The 20,382-nt window shown below is 39.5% G+C and overlaps 1 protein-coding gene across 2 annotated transcripts in view; it reads left to right on the top strand.

Annotated features, from left to right (window-relative positions):
- PELI2 (pellino E3 ubiquitin protein ligase family member 2) overlaps positions 1-20,382 on the top strand; it is a 145,418-nt gene that overhangs the window by 101,755 nt on the left and 23,281 nt on the right. Inside the window, exon 3 of one of the 2 annotated variants that reach the window (XM_084893907.1) lies at positions 15,119-15,151. The exons of the other annotated variant lie outside the window; for it this stretch is intronic. Coding sequence (XP_084750033.1) covers positions 15,119-15,151 — 33 coding nt within the window. The remainder of the gene's footprint in view (positions 1-15,118; positions 15,152-20,382) is intronic. 2 annotated transcript variants of the gene reach the window in all.

Here is a 20,382-nt window from a genome sequence, read left to right as displayed (position 1 = left end):
TTCTCTCCACTCCTCCAGTGTTCTGCAGAGAATGGGGGTGGGCTGGGGTGGGGGAAGCTGTAACTTCCTGGTGAAGCAAACAGGCTCAGTGTCCCAGAACCATTTGGCTCAACAATGTCTGACTCCCCTTGCTCTCTTCCTGTTTATCAATAACTAACTACCTTTTCCACAGGTAGGACATTTCCACAGGTAGGACAAATAGAAAGGAGTAAGAAAATAAATAAAATATAATTATATCTAAGTAATTATAATGAATTCAATGCCATGGTAGATGTTCCAATATTTTTTTAAAAATGAAAAAGGTACATATGTGGGAATTCTTTAAAATCAAAATAAGAATGGGAGAAGTCTGTATATAATACTCCCAACCTGCTTCAATCAACTAAAATGTATCATAGTCTTCCATATCATTATATATTAGTATAGTGAAGTATATTCAGTTAATTTATTTAGCTCTTCCCTTCTTGATGGATATTCAGGTTGACTTCATGCTATTACAAACAATGATGTAGGGAGCAGTCTTCATACATATCTTCATTCATGAGGCTTGATTGTCTGAACCTACATTGAGAAATTTACATTTGTCTCTTAGAAATATTTTATCTTGGTTGACTTGACCTGTTTTTATCATCATTGGATAGATTTTGACCCTGACATCCAGTGAATTAATTCACTGTCTTTGGTTTTATGTCTTTTTTTTTAATGATCAACTTACTCTCCTTGACATCTTGAAAATTGTGGATTAAAAAGGTTGAATTTAGAAGAGGTTAGAATAAAATTCTATATTTGCCGTCAGAGGGCTCCTGTTAGGTTGAAACTGATCTTTTAGGCGTAATTATTCACCCAATTGTTAATCATTTTCTAGCTATATTTCTCCATTGTATGTAAAAGAATGACATGGCAGACCTTATTAGATGCTTCATCAAATCTTGTTAAGAAAGTAGTCATTTAGTGAATAGACTTTGCTACTCAGTCTGGAAGAATGATAAATTACTCTAAATTTGGGGAAACTTGAAATATAAACAACAGATGTCTATAGTTTGGCAAGTGTCTGAAAAATGTCTAAAAATGCCCACAGTTTTATTACACACACACACACACACACACACACACACACACAGATTATGAGTGCTATTTTGATTCTGTTAGGCTACCTGCCACATAACTGACACAGGCATTTGCAAGTTTCTATTTGGAATTTTTTTCTCAAGCTGAAATTTATTATTTTTTTAAGAATTTATAATATATACAATTAAAAAAAATCTTTATTGTTCAGGTTATTGAAGATGCTCCTCTCCCCCGCCCACCCCCCATAGCTCTGCTCCACCCAGCTCCCACCTCACTCCAGGCCCTTGCCCCCCACTGTTAATATAATTAGTCAAAATATTTTTTCAGCTGAAATCGGTTTGGCTGAGTGGTAGAGCGTCGGTCTGCAGACTGAAAGGTCCCAGGTTCGATTCCGGTCAAGGGCATGTACAATGGTTGCAGGCACATCCCCAGTGGGGTGTGTGCAGGAGGCAGCTGGTCGATGTTTCTCTCTCATCGACGTTTCTGGCTCTCTATCTCTCTCCCTTCCTCTCTGTAAAAAATCAATAAAATATATTTAAAAAATATATATTTTTTCAGAATATTGAGTTGATTTAATCTCATTAAAAGTGGCTTCATGAATGTAAAATAGCACACAAAAATAATTTTCAGTGTCTACTATGCTGTTATTATGCAATGAACATGTCACATGACCCAACTGAACATTGGCTTCATTCAACATATTCAATGATGAGAACATTAAGTTTTGTGCATCATTTTATTCAGTCTTGCACTTTTTTAGGTTTTAGAAGTTAGGAACTCATATATCCCCTGATTTGAACCTTTCAAAGAACTCTAATGTGACAGAATACAGCTTATTATTCCCATTTTTAAGTTGAAGGGAGTGATGCACAGAGAAATAAAATAACTGCCCAGAAAAAGAGGTGATTCCTTCTGATCATCGGGAAAGTCATGGAGACCTTCACACATGAGGTAGCTTTGAACCAGGGCTTACCATTTTGTTAAGGGCTGGTTGTGAAAGGGGGCGTGAGACCTAGCAGAGCCAAGGCAGGGAAGCATGGAAAACCCCAGGAGGGGTTGGAAAGCAGAGTGGCCGCCACATATTGGGAGATTGGGCCAAAGGGTAATGTGAGGCCACTTCCTAAGGAGTCCTGAGTGCCTTGTTCAGGAATTGGGCTTGCATCGGCAACAGGGAGAAGCCAGTTGAGAGGATTAAGGAAGGAGAATGGCTCTGTTAGGGCCAGAACACAGTAGACACCTGCTGCTACTTACTATTCCTAGGGTTAGTTGTTTAAAACCTACAAATATTTTATTGCCCAAGGGAAGGACACCACATGCTAGTTGTCTGTATTCACCATACCGTTTTAGAAGAAGGTTTTCCTCTGAGTGAACACTTCATAAACATGGTTGCTTGCCAGTTCAGAAATAAAGTGCACAGTCTTCTCTCCCAGTTGTTACCCCGCCTTCTGTTTGCATGCTTCTGTGGTGCCTGTCACATGCAGGTGTGAGTGCTTTATCAGCTCCCCCTGCAGTAGTAGCTCTGTGAGTTGGCCATGGGAGGAGGATTACTTGATGCTCAGATGTATTTATTGGTTTAAAAGATTGATATGGGTACCTTTTGGTTTCTGAAAATTCACATGTGTGATGTCTAAGCTTAAGGAATTAATGTCTACTAAAATTCAAACAATATTAAGCATTTACTCTGTTCCAGGCACCTGTCAGAGTGGGAGGGGAGAAAAGTAAGGCAAGTCCTCAGGCAGTTTATAGTTCCTCTGTTTGTTTGGCATCATTTACTTATGTTCTGTATTTGTCTGTCAGCCCTTGTCACAGTGCTTGGCTGTTCGTATTTACAAGTCTTGTCTCACTGTGAATGCCTTCCCTTCCCTCAAGATACTCTTTTCTTATTCTGTCTAAACCTTGATATCTAGCATCCCCCTCAAAAACCACATCTTCCCAGAATCCTTATTTTCCGACCCATGGTCATTTTAATTCAACAAATACTTCCGGAGCATTCTGTCAGGTACAAGGTCCTAGGTGAGTGGCCTGGGGGCAAGAACTGTGTCTGACTTCATCTTTATAACCTCAGCCTGGAGCGGAGCAGGGGCTCCAAATGTCTCTAAGTGGTTTATCGAGGAATTGATAAGAAGCAGAAGGAAGTGTGGGGAGCAGGAGAGAGCCAGAGAAGAAGCTGAGAAAATGTGCTTCTAGCTCAAGTGTAGCCCCAGCCTGATCCCAGGGAGCTCCGAAACATGGGGCCACGTGCTGCCCACTGTGTGTGTGGCAGGGGCTTGGCCTTTTTCATTACCACGGGCTGCAGGCTGCTCCCGGGGGAAGAGCATTACCTTCCAGTCATTTCTGAACTAGGTGGTACGCGGGACCTTCCCCAGAAAAGGGCTCCATTGTGAACCATCAGTAGCCAACACTTGCTGCCCACACAACCTGCAGGGATCGGGATAGGCGCACAGCCCTCCACTGATGCAGGCGGTCTTTATAAACAGAAGCCAACATTTGTACTTGTTCCCCTGAGTGTGTCTCCTTCCATTACAAGTGGAGTTACCCTCCTAGGAAGATAATGGTATAGTATTTGTGTAGCACTTTGAACTTAAAAAAATTAAGTTTATCTTCAAAACTGTATAAGGAGAATAGGATAGTTATTATCGATGTTTCACATGAAAATGTTGTAGCATATGAAGGGTAAGTGACTTCAGGTCAGGTAGCAGTAGTGTTCACTGGGTACTTGGCTTAACGCTGCAGCAGTCCTGTGGGGTGGGGATTGTTAGCCCCAGAAGTTGAGATGCAGGGAGGTGAGTGACATTCCTGCATTCGCAGAGCTGGTGTGCAGTGGAGCCTGCCTGACTCCACACCTGCGTTAGACCCGCCATAACTTGCAGCCTCTGCGGTGGGTAGGCAAAGCCAAGTCCCAATCCCAAGTTTTTGACATCTACAGCTCTTAGAAAGAGGCCGCTAAGCATAAATGAGGGTCCATCTAGCAAAAAATTCTAAGTGCCTCCATTGGGTAAAGCTAGCATAGCATATCGGACGGAGTTGTTAAAGCTCTGGGGTTGCTACATCAGTAGTAGCCACATTTGTGATATTTTATTTTTATTTATTTTTTAAAAATATTTTATTGATTTGTTACAGAGAGGAAGGGAGAGGGATAGAGAGTTTAGAAACATCGATGAGAGAGAAGCATCGATCAGCTGCTTCCTACACACCCCCTACTGGAGATGTGCCCACAACCAAGGTACATGCCCTTGACTGGAATCGATCCTGGGACCCTTCAGTCCGCAGGCCGACACTCTATCCACTGAGTCACACTAGTCAGGGTGACATTTGTGATATTTTAGTTGTTCAATTTATGTTCATTTTGTATTCCTGTCTTGATTGACATGACAGCTTGAAACTTCAGGCACTGCGTACCATAATATCTTGTTTTTTTTTTTTTATAGGGAATCATAAATGGATTGTGAGGTGGAACTCTTAGAAGTTTTAGTTAATTTAATTTGAGAATAGCACAGGGTAATATCTTGGGCATCTAGAATGCTTGAGAGGATAGGGTACTATGGCTCAATAATTGATTAGTTTGGCAAGCACTGTTGAGTGCTCTGTGCCGACATTGTGCTCACTAGACAGTGAGGATGTGACAGTGTATGGACAAGTAAATATTAAGAAAGGGAATTTTGGCCTTTAAAATTATGCTTTTAGCCAATGATAGTAAATCCCTGTTTTAAAGTAAGATTGACCAAAACAAAATATGTTCGCTCCTACACTGCATTCATTAACACAACAATCTTTATTAGAACAGCTATGGTGTGAGAATAACCCAATCATGTCATTTGCCACATCAACCAGTTTTGAAAGAAGTCTTGGGAAATACAGTCATAACATTATTTATGTGAAAACATATCTAATCTGGACATCTAACCTGTAACATATGCATGATGGAGTCAGTTTGAGTTAGGTGCGACAAAAATCATCCAGTTCAAAATAAAAAATAATGAGAAATGTCAGAAGCCAGGTGTGGTTCTGGAGAAAGGGGGTATCTAGAAAACATTTATTAAAACCTTATTGAAAATAAAAATGAACTTTAATTTGTCCCTGAATCTGTTAGCATGTTAATATAGGTCATATCTTTTAAAGTGACAGCTTTTGAGAACATATGTCCTGTTTTCTGTACATAGCCTTTATTTTCAGATTTGTACTATGTGTGCTGTTAAAAGGTACCAGGTGCCTAATAGTAGTTCCCTAGGATGTTCTGCATTATTACATAATATTTACTTTGACAAGCATCAAAGTTATTTTTCCTTTCAGAATCTGAGTTTGAGTGTTTATCTTTTTCTTCATATCTGCCTGCATATATAGGACCCTATTTTAAAAATGTATAGTGGACAATCAAGGACAAGTAGGATATGCCTTAACCAAAATTAGTTTTATAGCAAATAAGTATGTTTTCTACTATAGATGTATGCAATTCTTGTTAAAGTAGACACATACTGCATATGTGTCTGTATACCAGAAACTTTTCTAAGTATTGGAGATAAAAGTGGTGAACAACATAGAAAAAGTTCCCACCTTCTCAGAGCTCAGTTTCTAATGTAAGCTGGAAGAAAGACAGTAAGCAATAAAATAAATATAGGCTATTAAGTGCCCAGAAGAAAATAAAATAGTATTAGTGAGAACTAGATTACTATTAGAGTATAATTAATATTTAATGTTATTAGGAATGTTATCATGCAAGAAGTTGAATTGCTTGTGGTTAAAGTTGTCATCACTTAAAATTTCTATCCCCTAAACCAGTGGTTCTCAACTTTTCTACTGTTATGAATCATAATGTAAAAAATTTGTGTTTTCCGATGGTCTTAGGCTCTACAGCAGTGGCTCTCAACCTGTGGGTCGCGACTATAGAGCCTAAGACCATCGGAAAACACAGATATTTACATTACAATTCATTAACAGTAGCAAAATTACAGTTATGAAGTAGCAACGAAAATAATTTTATGGTTGGGGTTCACCACAACATGAGGAGCTGTATTAAAGGGTCGCAGCATTGAGAATCACTGCCCTAAACCCTCCTCGAGATTTCCTAAACCTATACAAAGCAGGGCTCTGTTTCTGCCCATGGAAAACTAACTGCTACAGAAATTCTCCCTCTCCCCCTGCTGCAAACAATTGGAACACTGGACAAAATATTTTAAATAACTGTTTGCAGGGACTGCACAACAGGCAGCTCAGGGCTGCGATCCCTAAGAGAAGGGAAATAAAGGAGTGAAGCGTCCTCCCGAATCTTGTTGCCTGAAGGCAGTTTCCAGGCACAGGCACAGGGATGAGGAACCAGATAGCCCTGTGATCTCACTAATTACAGCTGAGGCAGCCAGGCTTTGTGAGGGAGAGCACCAGAGGTGAGAAGGCTTCCTAGGGAGAAAGAGTTCTGCATGCCTTCAGAGCGTGCCCCTTAAGCCCTTGGCTAAGTAAGTACTACTTTGCTCATGTATAGGACAAAACCCCACAGGGTAGAAAAAGCCCTAGCTGGTTTGGCTCAGTGGATAGAGCACTGAGCCTGAGGACTGAAGGGTCCCAGGCTCGATTCTGGTCAAGGGCACATACTTGTGTGTGGGCTTGATCCCCAGTAGGGGCGTGCAGGAGGCTGCAGATAAATGATTCTTTCATCATTGGTGATTCTATCTCTCTCTCCCCCTTCCTCTCTGAAATCAACAAAAATATATTTTTAAAAAAGAACCACTGGAAAGCAATAGGTCAAGTATTTTCTGCAGCTCACAAAGGGATTAGTTCATGTTCCCACCTGCAGTGTGGAAAGACCTCATAAAACAAGGGAAGTAGGATAAAGGCTACAGAAGAGTATCACCTAAGTAATGAGGATGAATTATCCCTAGATCAAAGTCTGCTCTGGACTTGTCCCAACAAAGCTTAAAAGCAAGCCTTGAGAGAGAAAACTGATCTGAAGTAACTTATCTGCTTGCCAGAACAAGTCTACCTTTAACAAATCCAGCACCCACAAACAAAGCTAAGTATTTGGAATCCAATAAAAAGTTACTAGAAATGCAAAAAAGCAATACTGCAAAAAAACAATAAAATATGACTGATGGTGTGTGTGTGGGGGGGGGGGGGGGGGGGATCAATTAATAGAAACAAACCCAGAAATTCAAGATGGAATTAGTAGAAGTTTATAGTCGTTATGATCAAGAGTGTAGAGGAAAACAAACATGTTGAGAGAAATGAAAGTACAAAAAAGACCCAACCAAAACTTCCAAAAGTGAAAAATGAAATGTCTGCCATAGAAAATGCACTAGTTGAGATAGTAACACATTGGAAACTGAAGAAGAAAAGATCACTGACTTAAAGAAACATCAACAGAAAGTATCAAGTATAAGGCATAGAGAGGAAAATGATTAAATAAAATGAAGACAAACACTATAAACTGTGGAAGAATATTATGTGGTCTCAAATATGTGTAATTTGTGTCTTAGAAAAATGGGGGTTAGAAGAGGAAAGAACAGATTGGCCATAATTTTTTTCCTAAATTTGATTAAAGTGATAAATCCAAGATTTAACATGGTCAATGATCCCCAAAGAGAAGCAACATATAAGAGAAACCACATTAAGACATATTACAGTCAAATTGCTGAAAACAAAAATGAAAAAAAAAATCTAGAAAGGACCTAGAGAAAAATGAGGCAGTATGTGCAGAAGAACAAAGACTGAAAAACCAAAAATATTTATCAGAAATGCTTCAAGCAAAAAGACATAGGGTCAACATCTTTAAAGTATTGGAAGGGAAGGACAGAAAGATGGAGCAGAAAAAGGAAACTGTCAACCTAGAATTCTATACCTACCATAAAAATCTATCAAAAAGGAAAGGAAAATAAAATCCTATTTTAAACAAAGTGATAAATAGTGCCAGCAAACCAGCACAAGAAATGTTAGTTTTTCAGGCAGAAGAAAAAAGATACCAGATGTAAATTTGACTTTACACAAAGTATTTTAGACATGATAAGGATGAGGTTAAATATAAAAGACCTTTCTTATTTCTTATCTCTTTAAAAGATAATTAGCTAGTTAAAGCAAATGAATAATAATGTATGGGGCTTATAACACATAGAGAAGTAAACTGTATGACAATAACATTAAGGGTAGGAGGGAGGAAATTGTAGGATTCTTGCATTGTTTATCCTGGGAATGCAAGGTTGGTTTATCATTTTTTAAAAAGTTGATGTAATTCACCGTATCCACTGACTAAGAAAAAAACACACAACACAATCCATATGATCATCTTAATAGATGCATAAAAAGTGTGAATATTATCTAATAAAAATGTAATATGCAAATTGACCATCACTCCAACACAAAAATGGCTGCCCCCATGTGGACATAAGATGGCCATGATAAGATGGTTGGCAGGAGAGGGCAGTTGGGGTGACCAGGCCTGCAAGGTAGGGCAGTTGTGGGCAATCAGGCCAGCAGGGAAGGGCAGTTGGGAGGGACCAGGCCTGCAAGGGAGGACAGTTGGGGGGACCAGGCCTGCAGGGGAGAGCAGTTGGGAGGGACCAGGCCTGCATGGGAGGGCAGTTAGGGGCAAACAAGCTGGCAGAGGAGCAGTTAGGTATCAATCAGGCTGGCAGGGGAGTGGTTAGGGGGTGATCAGGCTGACAGGAAGAAGTGGTTAGGGGCAATCAAGAAGACAGGCAGATGAGCATTTGGGAGCCAGCAGTCCTGGATTGTGAGAGCTTTGTCCCAGATTGGAGAGGGTGCAGACTGGGCTGAAGGACACAACCCCCTCCCCCCGAGCATGAATTTCGTGCAATGGGCCTCTAGTAAAGAAATAACAGAAGAGTTTTTCACCTGCTCACCATGCAATACAGTAACACTCTTTTAGGTATTTACCCAGGAAAAATGGAAATAGTATTCACAGCCTTGTTTATAATGGGCAGAAACTGGAAACCTGTTTATAGTTATATAAACAGGTTTATATATATATATATATATATATATATATATATATATATATATATATATATATATATATGGAGGCACTGTAGGTGATGTGCAAAGCAGCTAACTCTAAATTCATTTGTCAAAACTCATCTAATTGTGCACTTAAAATTGGTGGATTTTATTAAATATAAATTATATATATATATAAAGAGATAATATACAAATTGACCATCATGCCCCTGCACAAGATGGCCACCCTATGTGGTCAAAAGATGGCCACCCCCATGTGATCACAAGATGTTCGGCAGGGGAGGGCAGTTGTGGGTGATCAGGCCTGCAGGGGAGGGAGGGAAGTTGGGGGGTGGGGTGTCAGGCCAGCAGGTATGGGCAGTTGGGGGCTACCAGGCCTGCAGGAGAAGGCAGTTGAGGACAACCAGGCTGGTAGAGGAGGGCTGTTAGGGGTGACCAGGCTGGCAGGGGAGGGCAGTTGGGGGTGATCAGGCTGGCAGGGGAGGGCAGTTGGGGATGACCAGGCATACAGGGGAGGGAAGTTAGGAGTGACCAGGCTGGAAGCAGAGGGCAGTTGGGGGCTACAAGGTCAACAGGGGAGGGCAGGTGGGGGTGACCAGGCCAGCAGTGGAGGGCAGTTGTGGGCAATCAGGCTAGCAGGGGAGTAGTTAGGCATTGATCAGGCTGGCAGGGGAGTGGTTAGGACAATTAGGCAGGCAGGCAAGTGGTTGGGAGCCAGCAGTCCTGAATTGTCCCAGACTGGAAAGAATGTAGACTGGCTGAGGGACACCCCTTCCCTAGTGCACGAACTTCGTGCACCGGGCCTCTAGTAATGTTAATATCTATCAGCTAATGAATGGATAAGCAAGTCATAGTATATCCATACAATGGAATACCACTAATAAATAGAAAAAGGAACAAACTACATAACTATACACACAACATAGATAAATCTCAAAAGGTTTTAATAATTTAAAGAAGCCAAATACAAATGACTATACATTAAGTTTTCATGTATATGATATTTTAGAAAAGACATAACTCTAGTGATAGAAAGCAAATAAGTGGTTGTTGGGAAAGAGGAAAGAGGAAAGAAAGGGGGATTGGCTGTCAAAATCATGGGGGAAATGGGATGATGGATCCTTTCTATATCTTAGATTGAAGAAATAATTACATGATATTCATTTGTCAAAACTCATCTAATTGTGCACTTAAAATTGGTGGATTTTATTAAATGTAAATTATATTTAAGTAAAATTGATTTTAAAGTATGCAAAACAGGTCTTTATAAACTGTATTTGAGGGTTTGGTGATCACCTTTGTGAGATTAAATAGTATGATGAATACCTCCAGAAGCTCACATAATCTTATGCCAAGGTAGTACAGCATTTAGTTGGCTGAGATGTTCAGTTATGGAGACTTCAAAATGAATGTGGACAGGCATGTCTGTGTTTAGGAAAGGATAACCAGGATAGTAAAGAAAATGGGAGATGTATGTTTTCAAGAAAATCAGAAATGAGAGGTTTCACTAAGAAAAGGAGGCACTGCCCTAGCCAGTTTGGCTCAGTGGATAGAGTGCCAGCCTGTGGACTAAAGGGTCCCAGGTTCAATTCTGGGCAAGGGCACATGCCTGGTTTGTGGGCTAGTCCCTCCCCCCCCCCCCCCCCTGCCCAGTAGGGGGTGTGCAGGAGGCAGCCAATCAATGATTCTATCTCACCATTGATGTTTCTATCTATCTCCCTTTCTCTCTGAAATCAGTAAAAGTATTTTTTTTAAAAGGGGGGAGGGGGGAAAGGAGGCACTGTAGGTGATGTGCAAAGCAGCTATCTCTAAACATTTGTATGGAGTTGGGAATTCCCTCTGCCCCTGAATGTTCTTGCTATAGAGAAAAGAAAAAAAAAAAAAAAAAAAAAAAAAAAAAAGGTTTTTCAGTTGTTCATGTTGGGCAAATTTTTGGACTGGATGGTTTGGGCCAGGATAGTATGCTATCAAGGAAATTCTAGAAACTACTGAACACTAGTAATATGCCTCAATTTTAACTTGAGTTGATATTTTTAAACTGTATACTGTGGTTGCACAAATGACTTAAATTAATTGGCTTCCCTGATTTCTCCTGCTTAATCTCTGCCCCAGGTGACAGTTTTGATTACTGCTTGTTTTTTGTAACTCATTCTCATAAATTTTACTTGCATACAATGCCATATTTTCCTGATTCTTCCTCACTTCTTCTTTTTAGTTTTTGATGATGGAAAGAGGGTTTGATAGGTAACTGAACTACATTGCTTTCAAAGTGATGCCAAAAGCTGTGACCTCATAAATTAGATTATGAAAGTTTATATAAACCTTATCCCCAAAACTTGTCATTCTTCTCTTTAAAAAAAATGAAGCATAATAGCAGAGTATGTACTGCAATGTAGACTTGCCCATTCACTTAGGAAATCACTTAGCCACACCAAGTCAGTTTTCTTATTTTACAAAATGGGGATAATTATACCTATGTCATGGTTGCTGTGTGCACGAATTATTAAGTAAAATATACATGAAAATGCTCTACTTTGAAAAGTCACTATATATGCAGAAATTATTACTAATTTGGTTATGGGTACAAATATTTATTTTATAAATCTGTTTTTGGTTCCTTATTTCTAGAGTGTATGCAAGCAGATGATTTTATACAGGTAGATTGATAATCTAATTAAACTTAACACATAAACATATGGCTGAGTGTTGGCTTTTCAAGTACTATAAATGAGACTTGTGTACTCTGATTATATAATTTTATTCTTGAAAAGTTGCTTTTAGGTGGCATCTTCAGCACAGGCTTTAACCACTAGGTAGCAACACATATTTTGGGTCAAATATATTCACATTGTCTCTTCCCAAAAATTAGAGTTAGGACTGTTTATTTTAAGCAGCAGTCTACAGGCAAAGTCCTAAGGCAAATCCATCCTTTCATTTGTCTTCCTTTAGCTAGCAATATTACAGCATTAGCCTTGGTCATTTTTAGCTGCAGTTCTAGGAGTTTTGTCCACAGCATCACCCAAGAAGTAAACATTGTGCTTTTTACTGCCTGGATAGATGTTCTAATCAGTGGTAATAATCTTATTACTTCATAACCAATTCAGATTTGAATCCCATTATTCTCAATATCAAGCCATTTTACTTTCCCAGTGATTTTTGATTATGTATAAACTAGAGGCCTAATGCATGAATTCGTGCACTACTGAGGTCCCTTGGCTTGGCCTGCAGGATCGAGCTGAAACTGGTTCTCTGACATCCCCCAAGGGGTCCCAGATTGCGAGAGGGTGAAAGCCAGGCTGAGGGCCCCCACCAGTGCACCATCGGGGTCAGGGAGGGGCCATGGGAGGGCTCCAGGGTATGTCTAGCCCATCTCGCTCAGTCCCGATCGGCCAGACCCCAGCAGCAAACTAACCTACTGGTCAGAGTGTCTGCTCCCTGGTGGTCAGTGCATGTCATAGTGAGTGGTTGAGCAGCCTTAGCATATCATTAGCATATTGCGCTTTGATTGGTTGAACGACGGCCAGATGGCCTGACACTTATGTGTTAGGCTTATATAGGATGGATTGTCTACAGATTTTCCACATCAGACTGTTTTCTCTGAGATGTTCCAGTGCTATCCTGGTCACCATTGGATTTTTGATTATATGATATCCCTATTCCTTTGAATACATTCGTCTTCTCATCAACAGTAGCTAGAATGTAAGTTTTAAGATAGAATATGCATAGGAGAAAGTTTTTTTGTAAATAACACCTTCTATTCATTTTTGTTAGTGACTCTTCATCTGAGGATTGTTCAAAAGGTTATTGCACAATGCTAGATGCTCTGATTCTTTTGCCCAATGATTTAATAATCTAGGGACCCAAGCTTTCTTTACTTATCCCAAATTTCTTTTAAATATATAGACAACAGACAAATATTGGTGAACATGTAAGAACTCAGGACATATAATTTTTTTAAGCTCTTACTGAAGAAATTACCAGAAGGCAAATTTCAGCCAAATAGGAGGTGAATGGAGACTCTCAAAGAGACTAGCATCTAATAATTAAATTCAGTGTGCTCTGAAGAACTAAAACAATAGTGATTGCTACAGAATAGGATATAAAGGTTATAAAGTCTGACAATGTAGAAATAATAAATAATAAAATAAAAGGTAAGAGAGGGAAAGGTGAGGGGTAGTGTGTGCATGTTAATATCCTCATTTTATATCTAGGAGACAATACCTTTAATTTAAAATAGAAAGATATAGTCAATGGTTTAAAAAAGCAAACTACAAGCAACATTATAAAATCAATAAAAAGTGTATGGAGGAGGATGGTAGAGAGGAAATGAAAAAAATCTCATTTATCATTGCTCTTATGAGAGAGTAAATGAGTGCAACCATGTTTATGTAGTTGTATATATAAAAGTAACAACAAAAGTAGAAATGTAGCTCTTCTGAGTAAACATGTAAAATATAGAATATAAGGCAAAATTAGCATGGACCATAATGTGAGGGTTTTGTTCTTTTTTTAAGGCACTGCAGAAGTGCTTTTTTAAAGCACTCAAACATGTAATGAGCCTCATTATTTGCAGAGTCCATATTTGCAAATTCACCTGCTCACTAAAATTTATTTGTAACCCTCAAATCAATACTTGTGACACTTTCCCAACCAGTTTTGGACATGAATAGCTTAGTAAAAATTTGGAATTGCTAGCTGAGGTTGAACAAGGCAACGCTCTGCCTTTTTGTTTCAAATTTCACACTGGAAAAAGTTTAGCTGCATCAGAAAGCAGGTATAATTAAGCAACTTTAATATATATATATGGCTAAGTTGACTCATGCCTGAGCATGTTACAATATTAAGCTCTCACTGGCGCCAATCAAATGTGTGTGTGTTGATTTTTCATTGTTGGTTGTGAATTTGGTTGACACTTCTGTTATAGAGGAAGGGTGACTAGCAATATTAAAACATTTCTTCTAATTAATTTCCTTTCAGTGTGCACGAATCTGTGCACCAGGACACTAGTGTATTCATAAAAAATACTTGTACATAAATATTTATAACAGCCTTATTTGCAATAGTCAAGAATCAGAACTAACCTGATGTCCATCAGCAAGTGAATGGATGAACAATTGCGGTTTACCCTTACCAAGGGAATATTACTTAGCACTAAAAGAAATGGTCTATTGATACATGCAACAATATGGATAAATCTCAGAGTAATGATAAGCAAAAGAAGCCAAACCAAAAATAAAAAAATACATAGTGTAATATTTCATTTCTATGAAACATTAGGAAATGCAGTCTAGCCTATGGTGACAGACCAGAAATCATTGGCTGCCTAGGCATGAGGAAGTGGTTGGAAGGGCACGGTGAGGAAGCATCTATGGGTTTATCTCTAATAGAAAAACATATCCTCAGGTGAGGATAAAAGAAAATAATAATAAAAAAAAAAACACATGTTAAGCTTCAGTCACAATAGAAATGTTCATTAAAAACACAGTGATGTGATTTTTCACATACCAGGCAGTACGGACCATAACACTTAATAATTCACTTGAGTGTGGGGGAAACCCACTTTTGTGCACATCTGGTGGGAACTTAATTTGGTGTAACTTCTGTGAAAAGTAGATTGATAGTAGCTTTTAATATTGAAAGTTCACATACCATGTGATCTAGCAATTTTATTTGTAAGAATTTACCCTATAGATATATCCTCCCATATGCAAAATGAATACATGGATGTTCTTTGCAGCATTGTTTGTAAAATAGAAAAAAATAATCTTTTATTGCGTAAATTAAAAATGAGATTTATTGGATAAATAAGGCTATGTCTATGCACCAAAAAGAATGAGACAGCACTAATAGCTAAGGATATTGACCACTCTACAAACTGTTCTGTTAAGTGAAAGAAGCAGGGAACAGAATGCCCTGTACAGTATGTTATCATTTCTTATGCATATTCGGTGCTAGTATAGACGTAGATTTTCCCTGAAACAATCCACATGAATCTAGTAATAGTAGTGCTGTCTGATTCAGATCTAGAATTGGAAGGAGCTTTTGATACTTTCTGTACATATTAACTAATTAAAAATATTCTTTGCCTTAGAAATCAGTCCAGAACCTGGAGGACCTTACAAAAGTAAGTATTAACTTATCTGATAAAGCTTATTAATGTTTAGTAATAAAAAATAGCTAAATATAACAGTAATTATTGTATGTTAGGCACTGCACTCTGGGTCCTTTACAAATACAATTTCAGTTTTCCAATAAACCTTCAAGATAGTTGGGGTACTTTACAGGTTAAGAAATAGATTCACAATATCACCCAAGGACACACAGATACTAAGGCTCTTTTAAAAGTCAGTTGATTAAGACTTGAGGAGTAACATCCAAAGATATATCCAAGCTTCTATCCATAACATTTGTGAGTGGCATGTGCAGTGGCAGACCACACAAGTCAGTTACATGTAAGTTTCCTGTACTTGCAAGGAAAGACAGTTATTGTCTTACTTAAAATTTTTTATTAGGATTGGAACTTGTATGATTCCAGCAGGCTCAACATCTTGAAAATACCAAGTGCCAAATAAATGTTTTCTTAGAGAGTAAATATTTTCATGTTTCTATATAACTATGATGTGGCCTTCTTGAACTGGTTTTATTCCATAAAGAAAATGAGATTCTTTAGCAGATGGACAAATTTTAAATGTAGGCCAATCCTTAAAAATAAAAATCCAAGTAAAATGAGGGGGAAGAATTGAAAACATCCCCTCTTTTAAATGAAGGCTTTTGCTTCTGGCACTATAAATAATCAATAGGGTTTTGTATTTTGTTTTATTTTAGCAAGGCTAAATTTCAGTCTTTTTATTCTTCAGTACTCAAGGGATCACTTTGACAGCTGATAAACCAGCCTATATTAAAATAATTATATGGCAGGTCTTTGGGTATCTCAGTATGAAATCGATTTATGTCAGATTCAGTTTATAGCATCTGGAAGTTTGCCTGCTCATGGCAACAAATTAGGGCATTTACTATTGACTCACCGTGACACAAAGTTGAAGGAGGAATCCTAAAGGAGCCCAGTGGCTCAGCCTCTCCAATCACCTGAGCTGGGCACTTTTGGTGTGTCCTGTGTGGCTGTGTGCACTGTCCTGTTGTTGTTGGACATTGATTGCTGTTGGCATCACAGGGAGGGATTGATGGCCCCACACCAATTGGCTCTACACACCAGCTGTGACTACAGCAGAAGGGCTGCTGTGTAGGAGATTCCCCTTTGGAGTAGGATTTGCTTCAATGAGGCTTTGGTGCTCTTCAAGTCTGCCCCTTGAGTGTGTTGCTTGTGGATGTGGTAGTGTGGTCTGAAGCTGACCACTGGGTGCACTAGCTCTGGGGTCTCCAGGGAGATACAAAGTCAGCTAACTGCCTGTGCCCTGCCTGGGGTGACCCAACACAAGGTACGGAGTGATCCGCAGATGGCTGCTACTTGTGTTGGGCTTCGAGGTGCTCAGGAGAGGCCAACCTGTGAACTAATGCAGAATGTGCTAGTTCCGGCCCTAGAGCCACTTACCAAGAGGTATGGGGCACACTGAAGCCAGCTGCTACTTGTTTGAGAGATTTTGGGAAAATCTGAAGCCTGAGTTAGGACAGGCCATTCATATGGAAAAGCTACTGCAAACAGCTTGGGTGGGGCTGCAAATTGGGTGGGGCAGGGTCTCAGGTAATCACTAGGGTGGGGCAAACAGTATGGGCCAGATTGATGGAGATTCAGATTTAGTGACTGCCTGTTGGCACTGTGGCAGGGGAATGTCATCAAAGGAACAATGACCTCTGCTGTCATTTTTGTCTGAGAGAAAGCTGCCCCCTACTTCTTGCTCTGTTGCCAGACAATTTAGTTCCTCCCATTTAAGCTGCTGCCCTAGTACTGAAGCTCAGAGAGAGTGAGTCCAAGTAAGTTCATCACTGGTCCTTTAAGAGGAACTGCCTGGGACTGCAGCAACTCTCCCTATCACTCAGCCACAATTCCTGCTGGTTTTTACAGCCCAAAGTTATAGGAACTTCTCTTCCCATTATTGCAACCCTGGGCTGAGGAGTCTGAGTGGGGCTAGGACCCCTTGTTCATCACAAGAGGCCTCCACAGCCAAGATAGCCTTCCCACATAAAATGCCACATGGGGGTGTCAGACTAGCCTGTTTTGTGCCTCTGCTCCTCATACCAGTCTCAATGTGGCTTCTATAATTTTGTAGTTGAAGGACTTCTGTTCAGCCCGATTTCAGGTGGTTCTGAATGATGGTTGTTCTGATTTAGCTGCAATTTTGATGTGGTTGTGGCAGTATGCAAGTACTGCATTTATCTACACTCCCAGCTTGACCGGAAGCCAACTTCAAGCATACCAACATTTGCATTATGGGGTTAGCAGAAGGGGAAGAGAGGGAGCCAGGAATTGAAAACCTATTTGAAAAAAAAAATGACAGGAAACTTCTCTTACCTGGTGAAAGAAATACATATACAAGTCCAGGAAGTGCAGAAAGTCCCAACCAAGATGAACCAAGATACATCATAATTAAAATGCCAAAGTTTTAAAACAGAGAATCTTAAAAGCAGCAAGAGAAAAGCAGTTATCTATAAGGGAGCACCCATACGACTGTCAGCTGATTTCTCAACAGAAACTTTGCAGGTCAAGAAGGGAGTGACAAGAAATATTCGAAGTAATAAAAAGCAAAGACCTACAACTAAGATTACTCTTCCCAGCAAAGCTATCATTTTTAATTGAAAGTCAGATAAAGAGCTTCACAGGTAAGAAAAAGCTAAAGGAGTTCATCACCACCAAACCAATATTACATGAAATGTTGAGGGGTCTTCTTGAAGAAGAAAAAAAAAGATAAAAAATATGAACAATAAAATAGCAATAAATGCATATCTATCAATAATTAAATCTAAAAATCAAAATTAGTGAACAAGGAATCTAATGAACAAAATAAACTGATGAATAAAATAGAACCAGAGGCATAGAAACATGGAACAGAGTGACAAATCTCAGAGGAAGGAGATGGGGTGGGAAGAGATTAAAGAACTTATATGTATACATACATTACCCATACATAAAGAACTTATATGTATACATAATGTGTGTATGTATACATATATACTTATATGTATACATACATACATACATACATACATTACCAAGGGTGTTGAAGTTCTGGGGTGGGGTGGGATCTGGGTAGAAGAGGGACAGTGGGGGGACATCTGGAATATTCTCAGCAATAAAGGTGAGGGTTTTTTTTGTTTGTTTTTAAGTAATAGGTGTCATTTTGGTAACTAGTGCAGCCAATGTGGTTGGTAATGTAATATGTTTATGTATATAGACGTGTGTCCCTGTGTGGGAAAACTGCACTTCACCCCTACTTCCAAAGGAGATGAGATGAAGTAACTGAAAGAGGAGATTGTACATTAGGTTAGCTTAATATGTTTTAAAAGTACAAAGACATGATCTATAAAAACTTGAATGTGAGCCTCTCATTGTTCAGCACTTTGTGATGAACTGTGTGGATATAGAAGTAGCTGAAGCATCTTTGCCCTTAGATAGCAATGACTTTCCTGGACACAGTACCAGCACCTGTAAGATGACAAAACTGAGGCTCAGGGGGCTTAAGTAAGGTGCCGAGCCCTCAGCCAGTCATTGATGGAGTGGGAGTCCAGCCTGACCTGTACTGTCAGCCATGCAGTATACTGCCTGCATTGAAGACTGGTTTAAAAAGACAGGAGCTCCTGCCCTCAAAGGGCTTTCCATCCGATGTAATGGTGGGATTCCTTGGGATAGATGTCCGCCAGGCATGTGATTGTGTTCCTGTCCAGCTTTCCAATTGCAATGCTCGCTATGTTATGTTTCCTGAATTGTACGTATCTGAGTCAGGTCATCCCTGTGAACTGGTGCACCACCAACCAAGTTCACCCTCAGTGCAATTAGGAGCGACTCCAAATTAAAAACAGGGTTTCCTCCAACGTTCTTGCCCTCTCTGTTATCCATGTGTGCTAAATTGCCTGCCTCCGCCCTAGCCCCTGTCCAGCACTGTGCAAGTAATAGGTTCTCTGCCAAGGTTTATCCAATAAGTAGCTCAGGGAGCTGATCCCAGATGGGCATGGGAATGGCCCCATGCCAAGTTCAGAGTCATTGCCTCTAACAAATAGACATCACTTTTTATTTACATATAAAACACTCTTGGTTTTGATGAAAACCAAGTTCACATTTTGTGACTTTCTAATCATAGCTATGATTTGGACACTTGTTTGAAATATGAACTATTGAAAAGATAGAATATTTGAAAGAGCATATTCATGCAAAAATAAATTAGGAATTCCTTTAGCCAGTTCCTCTGTTTAGAAATAGCACTCATACATATTTTATACATAAATTGACAAGGATGGCAGAGACCTTGTCTTCCCCATAACAGTTTGAACCAGACTGATTGAGGATTTATTGCCTAATTATACTTGTCAGCCTGACATAAAAGTCATTAGTTCTGGAAAAACATGTTTGTCATACTGGGAGTATCTCTAATTAATGTAGTCAATACCGAATATATATTTTAAGCTAAACAGAGTAGTAATCTCCCAAGTGTATGTTACAGACTATGAGGAACTTATGGTAAGCCCTTTTGGGTTGTGAGGCAGTGGTCTCGGAACAGGCTTGTATCAGAGGAGAGACTATCCCATGTTATAAACTATTTCCTCTTCTCTGAATGCAGTGAAATCAATGTTATGGACATCGACTCCCTCTGTTGATACAATGTAAAGATAATAACTACTATAGTAAAAACTCAGAGAGATTGTGTGATTTGATTATAGTTGGTGAGTGACTCAACCAGAATTCAGACCTGGAGCCCAGTGTGTTCTTTTCTCAACATCAACTGCACTAACCAAGTTGATCTCTGCAGTGTCCACACGTGGTGTTATTCTGTCTTCCTTCAGTACATATAAACCTGGAGCTCAGCAGGACAAACCAGGTAGTCATATTGAGACAACCATCTGGCACGAATGTTTTCTTTTGCCCAACGTTCAGTTATGTGCTGGGTTATCAGTAGGTAGTGCAGTGAAGCCATGTACTGCCAGTGACCGCCTGGGGCAGCTGGCATGTGACCGTATGCTGATAGCCTCCAGTACAACCCCCTGCCACTGTTCAGACCACAGTGTACACAGTGCTGTGTAGGAAAATTGTTCAGCAGTTATTGCTGCACAGTTCACCACAAACACATTCATTTGCTCACAAATGTGCACATTTCTGCCATAAACATAAACATCAGAAGTTCTTTTTGAACAGAAAAGGTTCGATTCATTGGCCTCATTCAGTCCTGCCCCAGACAGATTCCATTATTA

This window comes from Pipistrellus hanaki (genome assembly GCF_964339955.1).
Source record: "Pipistrellus hanaki genome assembly, chromosome: 1".
NCBI classification, from domain to species: domain Eukaryota; kingdom Metazoa; phylum Chordata; class Mammalia; order Chiroptera; family Vespertilionidae; genus Pipistrellus; species Pipistrellus hanaki.
Note: the sequence above shows the minus strand (reverse complement) of the source record. Positions and strands in the feature narration are given on the sequence as shown.